General features: G+C 36.8%; 1 protein-coding gene across 1 annotated transcript; it reads left to right on the top strand.

The window, feature by feature from the left end:
• The first annotated feature begins 585 nt into the window (after window positions 1–585).
• Window positions 586–2,315, top strand: LOC131607956 (F-box protein At1g67340-like). The gene is made up of 3 exons (XM_058879901.1): window positions 586–1,007; window positions 1,096–1,258; window positions 1,375–2,315. Exons 1-3 carry the CDS (start codon window positions 751–753, stop codon window positions 2,089–2,091), a joined length of 1,137 nt encoding a protein of 378 aa, XP_058735884.1. The 5' UTR covers window positions 586–750; the 3' UTR covers window positions 2,092–2,315.
• Window positions 2,316–10,536: the final 8,221 nt, after the last annotated feature.

Raw genomic sequence — 10,536 nt, 5'->3', positions numbered from 1 at the left:
ACATTTGGATGAAAAAAAACAGAAAAACACGCAAGTGAAACAAACAAACTAGTGTAACTGAACAACAACAGTTTGTTGAATCGAAGTTTTGACCCTCAAACAAGTTTCGGTCTTAAACGAGAGTGCCCAGGAATCGCTACCCGATGCCATAGAAAGTGTGCATCACGCGCACCCGTGAATCACGTACGTTGTTTGAAACATGGGGTGAACTTAAATTTGAGGAAAAATAATAACTGAACTTATTTATAACCGTTTTTGAAACAAACTCAAGCATATTTAGAGAAAGTGAATAAATTCATTTTACTATTCAACTCATAAAATAAAAGGACAGAAAAGGAGAGAGAGAAGAGTGTTCAAAAAAGAAATGCGTGCAGACAAGGGAAAAGCATTTTTGCAGTAGAAAAGATGAGGCTATTTAACATTCACACCAAAGATTATGCGGATCTTGGTCAACAATGTTTGACCTAAATAAACGACAACTTTAGGGTCATTTATGTAAATTAGGTACCAGTTCTATAGTACTCTTCCCAATAATTATTATTTTAATATTTTCCAAAATGTTTTAAAAAGATTGTGAGTTCGGCTGTGTCGTTGCTCTTGTTCTTGTATGGGGTCAACAATACCTTTTGTTGGGTTAACACATTCATTCATTACTCATTACCCTCTCATATAAATATACAACCCTTTGCTTCTTTATTTTCCCCATTTCATTTATCTCTCATACAAGAGAGAGAGGTATAATCTTGAAATATGAGAACAAGAAGAGGGTCTTTTTATCTTGAACCTGATACAGTGACAAAGATGTGTTCCTTTGGGAATAGAAAGAAAGACATGCATATTTCCAAGGAAACCATTTTTTGTGGAAAGAGACCAAAGAAATGTTTGGAGAAAACTTCATCGGAATACGATTTTTTCGAGGCCTTGCCAGATGATATCGTTATTTCTATCTTCTGCAGGCTTAGTTCTACAGCCACTTCACCTTCCGATTTTGTAACCGTTTTTTCAACGTACGGTTGCTTCTCTCATTTCTACGCTTGTTTGGTTGTTTTGTTTCAAAGAATAGATTTTGATTAATTTGTTGTTTTTTGTGAACAGATGTAAAAGATTTAAAAGATTAGCACTTCATTCTCTTGTGTTATCAAAAGCTTCTCCAAGAACTTTCTCCATTAGAGCCAAAAACTGGGGCGAATCTGCACAACAATTTCTTAAACAGTGTGCGGAGGCAGGGAATGTTGAAGCCTGTTATACTCTGGGCATGGTTAGTATTATAATTTGATTATCTATAATCTATAAAATGAAAAAAGAATTTGAGATCTACGAATTTTTTTATTGAAATGAAACGGTTTTGATTTGTTTTCTATTTTTTTTTTTCAGATTCGATTTTACTGTTTGCAAAATAGAGGGAGCGGTGCTTCGCTTATGGCGAAAGCTGCGATGAACTCTCACGCGCGTGCTCTCTACTCGCTTGCGGTTATACAGTTCAACGGCAGCGGCGGTACCAAAAGTGATAAGGACCTCCGTGCCGGCGTTGCTCTCTGCGCCAGAGCCGCTTTCCTCGGCCATATCGACGCGCTTCGTGAGCTTGGACACTGTTTACAAGACGGTTACGGTGTCAAACAGAATATCTCCGAGGGGAGGCGCTTTCTTATTCAGGCTAACGCACGTGAACTCGCCGGCGTTTTGTCCACCGACGCCGCCGCGCGTCAGTTAATTAACGCTAATCTTCAATCTCAACTCCGATACGTTGCAGCGTCTGGATGTCCGTTGTTGAGCGATTTTGGATGTAATGTTCCGGCGCCGGAGCCGCATCCGTCGAGTCGGTTTATGACGGAGTGGTTTGCCGCTCGCGGCGGATCCAATGGTTCGGGTTTGAGGCTCTGTTCGCACGCGAGTTGTGGGAGGCCAGAAACTCGGAAGCACGAGTTTCGAAGGTGTTCGGTTTGTGGCGCGGTGAATTATTGCTCGCGAGCATGTCAAGCGCTTGATTGGAAGTTCCGTCATAAGGCGGAGTGTGCTCCGGTGGAGCGGTGGCTTGATGATGACGGCGAAGATGACGGCGAACGTGAGGTAATGGTTATGGAGGATAGTTAGACAATTTTTCCGAGAGTATTATGGTTATGGTAACTGTAACGGTAACGGAAGTTAATTCAGAGATGTAACGGCGAAATGAATCAATTTTTTGAGGTGTTTGAGTAATTGGCCGTATCTAAAAGTAGAGACTTTGTATACGTACAATCGTACATTGGTACATGTCTTACTTTTTCTTGTATAGTGGGAAAATTCTCCTAAAAATGAAAAGGGTGGATTTTCTTTTTCTTTTTCTTTAACTTTTTATCTTTTTAATATTTAGTGCCAAATATAATGGATTTTTACTTTTTCTATGAAAAAGTGACAGTCACATAAATTTACAATTTTAATTTTGTTATAATTTTGCAAAATTAGGTGTATTGGGTTGAATTTTTTAATAGGTTTTGAAAATATATTTCTACAGCTTGAAATAACAGATGAAAAGTTGACTAGCTTTTGTTATAAATCAACAGTTCACTAGGTAGTAGTTATATATTATTTCAAAATTAAATATGAGAGTGTAAAGAAGAAGAAAAAAATCATATATAAATAAAATATATTCATAAAATTTTAAGATAAATTTATTTTCAAGTTCTGCCGTTTCTTTAGGTAGTATTTTAAAAATAAATTTTGATGATAAACTAATATTTTTGGTTGGAGAAGTTTGAAAGTTACCTGTGATAAAAAAAATTATACAAATTAGATGATTAACCTAAGCTTTCAAGTACTACTAGTAGTATAATTGAAATGTGTTCCCGACACAACCTTAATTCAAATTCTAACATTTAAGCAAATTGAGATGATAGATCTATCTTATGAAACAAAACATGGATGGATACCTTTTCATTTGCTTGAGAAACAAAACAAATAAGGAGTAGTTAAAGTTTACATGTGATGATCCATCTGATTCAAAATAATTTGATTGTACCTTTAAGGAATAAAAACTGTTATTAAAAAAAGCAGTTCATGAGTCTTCCAATTGATGGTACTTCTATTAGGGGATGTGCTTGCTTGTACCTTGATGTATTATCAACTTGTGAATAAGGATTATTGTACTTTTGTTCACTTTAATTTTGTTTAAGAATAAACTTTTTATCTCTTAATAAATGAATAAATTTTTATCTCTTTAAGTATAAAGTTTATAAAAAAAAAGTAAACAGACAATAAATTCTGTTATAACTCTTTTTTAAATGACAAAATTAATCTTTTAAATGATATTTTTATTGTTATTTATAAGTTTTTAGATTCTCATTAAAATATTAACGGTTGTTAGTGCTAAGAAATCAAAAGTGTCAAAAGCAAATGATATAAAGACATATTGATTATCGAAACACGTTTTCTCAAGGTTCATCATTTTACTTGTTCTACAATAAAATCTTCAGTCCTCAGTCTCATCAATAGAGAAACTCGATCAAGCCCATACATTAAAATATTTGTTGGCCTAAATGTTGATCTCACTTCACTTCATGTGGATCATTCAAAAAGTTCACAAATATCTATTTATTCGCAGATATTGCCGAAATATATCAAATAAGACATTCCTAACTAGTCGATGTTTGAAGTCTGAAAGCAAAATAATTTAATACTATTAATTTAATGGTTTTGATTATTCGAATAATATGATTTTTTTTATAAACTATATACACGTATATATCCTTCATTTTACATCTTATACACACATCACAAGTTTTCCATTTAAGTAAATGCCTAATCTTCATCTAGGCATTTTTTGATGACCTAACAAGTTCCTAAAAAGTTTTATGGGCTAATATTCAGTATCATTCATGTAAAGAATATCTTTCATGTAAAGAATGTCAATGGTATTTTAAAACTCCCTAAATTAATCAGGTGTAACTAACCTTTATTTCAAATAATCAAATCATATATGTTCTTTAATCAGAAAATAAAGACATGATATTTTTTTAGTATATGATATGATACTTATTATTATAATAAAAACTAGAGGAGAATAATACACAAAATTGTCCAAAGAAATTATCATGTAAATCAAAATGACCCTATATATACAATTACAGACAGCTAGCTTTTTCAGGTATTGCTTTAATCTAACATTAATTATGATTGTGCTTTTCTATAGACAAAAGGAACCAGACATATATATTTAGTGACTACCCAAGAAAGAACTGAAAAAAATGATAAAATAAGTAGGGGAATTAAACATGCCATTTGTAAATTGAGTGTGGGATTAGCTTATGTGGATGTCATAAGAGTTGTTTTGCAATAATAAAGTATATAAAATGATTGATTTGATTTTAGATGGATTATAGTTTATTAATGTCAAATGGGGAGACAAATTAATTAATCTAATTGGTTTAGGAAGAAGGTAATGGGATGGTGGTGGGAGGGCACTTATTCTTCCTAGAATGTTGATTATTCAATTCTGTTTTTTATTACAACCCTAGTTGTGTGAATGGGTGGTGCTGGCCCAATCGAATAATTAGGCCCATATTTTGGAAATATTCTTATCATATAATAGAGAGGAATTTTTATCCTATTACATAAAAGACTGTCACAAAGAATATTAATAATAGGCTTAAAATATGGAAATTTCTGTGGCCACCTCCCAACTTTCTAGTCCACTTCCAGCGAAAATCGCAAATTACCCCTGACTTCGGAAATGCATCTCCGAAATGCAAGGAAAAGGTGTTTTCGGAGATGCATCTCCGAAAGCGCATTTTTTTTGAAAAAATTGTCTTATTTCGGAAGTTCATTTCCGAAAACAGTATTTCGGAAGTTCATTTCCGAAATACTGCGCGTTTTGCAGATTAAGCAAAACAGCCCCCCTCCCCCGTTCATTTACCCTAATCTTCTTCCAAAATCATCCTCTTTCCAAATTTCTGCAACAAGCAAGTGTGAAGTCAAATAGATTGCCCAAGTCTTCTTCCAATCTCAACCTAAATAATCTCAAACACTAATTGGTAAGTTTAGCATTTTATTTCAATTTTTAGATCCATTTGAATAAACTCTATTAGGGTGTTTAGAAATTGAAAAATATACATTAAGATAGGTTGGTACTGATATTAGGTTGTTTAGTAGGCATAAAAGTAGTTTTGAAGTTTGATTTTGGGGTCTGCCATTGGAGGTTGCAGAGAAGTTCTGCGCAGGGGTGTTTCGGAAGTTCATTTCCGAAAACACCTCCATCCCAGTTTTCGGAAATGAACTTCCGAACTGTATCAGAAGTGCAATTTTTTTTGTTTTTTCTTTTGTCTCGCATATTAATCGATTTCAATTGTTTACAAGAACATGTCAGGCAACCAACCAGCACGCATCAGACAGGGTAGAGAGTCCCAGACTGCGTCGGCTAGACGCGAGCGGACGGCGGCGCAGCTGGCGTCGACCCAGGGACGGGGGCAGGGTCGGGGACGCCGTGTGCGAGTTCCCGTGGACGTGGGAGAGGGTACCTCTTCATCTGGATCTAGGAGTCGACTGGCTCGGGTATCTTCTTCCCGCCAGCGAGAGGAGGAGGATGAGGAGGAGGAGGAGGAGGTGGCAGTGGCATACCACGAGCCGGAGGGGGTACCGGATGTTGACCTTCCATCCGGGGAGGAGGATGAGCAGGAGGACAGCTACCCGGGAGGGCCCTTTGACACTTCCGTGCTGATATTCTACCGCGATCACGTCGCTCGGCGTATCTTGGAGGGAGAGGTATTTTTTTTTAATTTAACCGTTTATAATTTAGACGTTTATTCGATATTTTCTTAACGGTCTATTTAACACATACTTTTATTTGTTTTTTTTGTAACAGGAGAGAGATCCTTTGAAAATGGTGAACCACGCCCAGAAGATTTTCAGTCTGTTTAAACCAGTAGCTGAGTGGTTTAACGACGCGGTGCGAGGTTCAGGGCTTAACGGGCTCTGCATGACGGGGTACACCACCATCAGCCACGGCATGCAGGGGGCTTTTGTGGAGCGCTGGCACAAGGAGACGTCTTCTTTCCACTTGCCGGTTGGGGAGATGACGATCACCTTGCATGACGTGCAGTGTCTTCTCCACCTGCCGATCAGGGCCTGATCCGCTGTTGGCCCACACCCGGATCCAGAGGGTCGAAGCCAGTCAGTGGATGGCGCTCTATTTGAGCATGGAGCCCGAAGCTGCTGACTATGAGTGCATCACGACATCTGGGCCTCATATCCGGTTCACCACACTGAGCGCTTATTTCGAGCACCACTTGGACGCAACAGCCGAGGCTGAGGAGGCGGGTGACGATCTATTCACACAATATCACCGCGGCTGCGCTCTCCGGTGCTGGTACATGCATGTGGTAGGCGCTGCATGCTTTGTGGACAAGAGTGCAAGGTACGTCGACGTGACCTACCTCCGCTACTTCATGGACCTGGATACCGTTCACCAATGGAACTGGGGGGCAGCTACTCTGGCATACCTCTACCAGAAGCTGAATGAGGCCTCCAACTGGAGGACGAGGCAGTTGGTTGGATCCTGCACACTACTCACGGTACGTTTCATTTTAATTGTTTCGTATTTATTTATGTTTCGTATTTATTTATGTTTCGTATTTGTGTTTCGTATTTACTTATGTTTCGTATTTATTTATGTTTCAAAGCTGGATCATCTCCTACTTCTCCCGCATCCACGGCTTCCACGTCGATCCTGTGTACGTTGACGCCATGCCCAGGGCCGCCAGATACGTTCTCCAGAGGGGGAACAATGCGGTAGGACCATACCGTGGGTACCTGGACCGCACGATGCACGACGACATCACCTGGAGACCGTTCAGCGACTACACTCAGATTGTCCCCTTTGACGGCATATCTCTATATTATGGCTGGTTGGTATGCGGGACCGGCATCATGGTCCGGTATCTCCCTGAGCGGTGCATGCGTCAGTTCGGATTCGTGCAGCAGATACCCATGTCACCCTTTGAGGCTGCTCCCGACACAGTGACCCGAGTGCAGCTCACTGCCATATGGGAGGACTGGCAGCATCATGTGGTTCCGCAGGAGTACCGTCGCACTCGGGTCACACAGGACTGGCACAGTGTGGAAGGATACGTCACATGGTTCTACCGGGTGTCACATCCTCTGCTGAGACCCGACGTTCCCGGCGCTCCTAGGCCAGCACACAAGGAGATCCTGGAGAACCAGCAGGCCGAGGATGACCACGCCATTGATCTCATGCCGATCTGCCAGCGGATAGAGATGCTTGGGCGGGACGCGTTGGATCGAGGTGTCGTTCATCAGGGCGGTCCAGAGGCAGTCGCCGTGATGGAGATGATCGTCACTGATGCGGGCCGTGCGGCGGCATACAGGCGGCAGAGAAGGGCTCAGGGTGAGAGGGTTAGGCACACCCAGTAGTGGTCGGGTTTATTTATTTTTTGTTTTCGGATTGTATCTTTAGCACACTATTTTTATTTGGATTTGGATCGGCTTGTATATATTATTTTTTTTATCATATTAGTTTTTTCTGTTTATATGTCATTTATTTTATTTCCCGGTTTCCTTTAATTAAAAATACGAGACTGTGAAAAACATAAAAAAAAACCAGTTTTTGCATAATTCGGAAGTTCATTTCTGAAACCCCCCAAAATCTGAACAAAGGTGTTTTCGGAAGTTCATCTCCGAAAACACCCCCCATGAGGTGTTTTCGGAGATGAACTTCCGAATTGTGGAATTTTTTTTTTAAAAAAAATGCTTCGGAAGTTCATTTCCGAAGCAGGGGTAATTTGGGTTTTTCGCTAGGGGTAACCCCCATAGGGAGGTGGCTAAAGAAAAAACCTAAAATATTTTTGGAATGATGTTAATTTGGAGTGGGAGTTGGAATGATTTATTGAGCAGAAGTAAAAACTAATATGAAAATGAATTTGAAATTATTCATTTTAGTTCCACATTGAAGGGAATATAAATATTAGTAGTATATATATTCTAATTTGGACAATTGGTGTTTGGCCCAAGCGCACCAACAATTTTGTAAAGGAGTGAGGACACACCCATAAGCCATCAATACACGCTCGCGCGTCGCCGCTGTCCGTTCGGTCGACTCGACTGACCAAGTGAAAAACGGCTTTTTTCTCCACTCAGTTGGATCATTTGTCTATAAATAGGGTTCTTCCGATCATTTGCAAGGCTTTTCCTCACATTTGAATTATTTCTTCTCTCTCCCTACTCTGCTTCATCTAAATATTTTCTTTTATGTTTTACAACTAGATTTATTCCAGATATTACGACTGGTTGTTATACCATTTGAAGGTGTATCACTTCGAACGATTCATCACAAGTGCAAGTTAGAATCGTATTTTTTGAATGAGCTGTTTTACCCTGGAGGCGCCATTGTTTCCTGTAAGTTAGCGTGTTTTTGTTTTTTGTTTTTAATCTGGATTTTTTTTTTAAATAATTCTTGAGTGTTAGTTTTTTTTTTTTTAATTTTAGTCCTTGAAGTTAAAATTTGCAGGAAAATTCGTATGAAACTAATAAATTTTAAACATGTAGGATAATTTGCAAGAAAATCGGCAGGAAACCTACAGATTTTCTTGCAGATTTTGAATTTGAGGACTAAATCCTAAAAAAATTAAACATTCAAGGACTATTTAAAAAATATCAAAATTAAAGACTAAAAACAAAAACACACTAACTTAGAGAGACAAACATACTGTTTAAGCCTTAATAATATTATCATAGCATAAACTTCAGACTGAATTGTAAAGAAAAACTTACTAACAAAATGAAAATATCACAATCTTAAGACTTAAAAGGAGAAAAATACAAAATATGAGAAAGCGTATTACCTAAATCAACATACTTTCATATTATTAGTCTTTAATATTTTTTATTTTATAGCACAAGAAATATTTGATCGTTTACAAAGAGTCTAAATAAATATAATTTTTATGATAACTGATTTTGTCATTTAAAAAGTAGTAGCAAAATTTGTTGTTTGGTTGTCTTTTATTTATATATAAATTATATTATATTGAAATTATATTATAAATATTAGTGAACTCTTAAAATTACTTTTTTACCTTTATATTCCACAGTTTATTTGTTGGGTTTCATTTAAAGGATATTCGATCATAAAATTGATTAATCCAGATCAATCTCATTGTCCAATTGTAAGATCCCATTTAAAGTTAGGTTTGGTATAAACTAATTCAACACATAAATAACTAATATCTAAGAAATTTGAATATGAAAGCTTAAGATAAGCATACTTTACAACAAAAAACCTTCGATGTCAACCTTAAATGAAAATGTTAGTCTCATTTAAAATGCACTTGAGAATTGGAAAATGACATGAAAAAGAAAAAGAAAAACACAGAATGGAGGAACATGAATGTTAGGTACAAACATTTCAAGCATAAGAAAACAAACTTGGTTAATGGGATCAGGTATGGAGACAAGTTCACTTGTTATGTGCTAACAACCATTTCAACTTAAAGGTGGCAGACATAGTTCTTAACCTATGCATTTAAATTGAAAATCAGTTCCCTTATTTCAGCTACTTTATTGCTGTAAAATTTAATATTGAGACATGGAGAGCAACTTTATTCTTGTTTTTTTCTTTCTTCCCTTTCCACTTTTCTGTTTCTTACTTTTGGTGTCTTTGTATTTTGTATGTCATGTAGCTTTTGCCACCTCGATTGTCTCCATCTTATACCTTGTTTTGTCAAACAAATGTTTGATTTGATTTGATGTTAAAATAAAGAGGTTGAGGGAAAATTGTAGAGAAAGTTTGGTAGAACAAACCAACTTTGTTAGAGCATCGCCTTTTGATATTTTTGTTTTAGCAATATAGTTGAGCTTTAATTAGATCTTCCAAAGTTTTATTTTTACGTAAAAATATTAAATATAATGAAAATATCCTGTCGGTGGAAGATTATTTTACATCAACTCATATTCTCTTTTGAGAACTAGTGATATGTTTGAAAAACTTTTATTAAGGTTTGAAATGTTTAATAGTGCACGGTGATATGTACTTTTAAAATGTTATAGTATTTAGAAGAAGAAAAAACATATATAAAAATGTCCTTTAAAATCATTCCATAAAAATATATTAGGGGATTGTTTTTCCAATCATAAGTATTATTGTTTCTCCATCAAGTAAAAAATTGAAATTATTTCTGGAATTCAAAAATGCATATTCAAACCTATTTTATCCATATATAATTCATTTATTTTTTAATCAAATTTTAAGATTGTATCAAAAATTAATATGGAAATGCATCTTCATATATCTTACGGAGATGCATCTCCGAACCTATTTTTAATCTCGAGATATTAGAGGAGAAGCATACTAGGATATATCACGTTGTTGATGTGTTGCATAAATATCAACGTATCATGGAGCTTGCACATGTGGGTATAGATAAAGGAGTCTGATGCGAAGAACATTGTAAATATCATCTTTACTGAGACACAGTCAACACTGCAGTACACGAGACAACGTAGGAATAGGGGTCCGACATACACAGTAGTGTAGTACTTATATTATATAGT

This window comes from Vicia villosa, linkage group LG5, assembly GCF_029867415.1.
Source record: "Vicia villosa cultivar HV-30 ecotype Madison, WI linkage group LG5, Vvil1.0, whole genome shotgun sequence".
Taxonomy (NCBI): Eukaryota; Viridiplantae; Streptophyta; class Magnoliopsida; order Fabales; family Fabaceae; genus Vicia; species Vicia villosa.
This window is presented reverse-complemented; position numbering and strand designations above follow the sequence as displayed.

What these genes read in the sequence shown, in the direction of transcription:
- LOC131607956 (XM_058879901.1), top strand. Translation starts at nt 751, where the DNA reads ATGAGAACAAGAAGAGGGTCTTTTTATCTTGAACCTGATACAGTGACA. An exon ending in TTTGTAACCGTTTTTTCAAC is followed by an intron (nt 1,008 to 1,095) that starts GTACGGTTGCTT and finishes TTTTGTGAACAG; the next exon opens with ATGTAAAAGATTTAAAAGAT. An exon ending in CCTGTTATACTCTGGGCATG is followed by an intron (nt 1,259 to 1,374) that starts GTTAGTATTATA and finishes TTTTTTTTTCAG; the next exon opens with ATTCGATTTTACTGTTTGCA.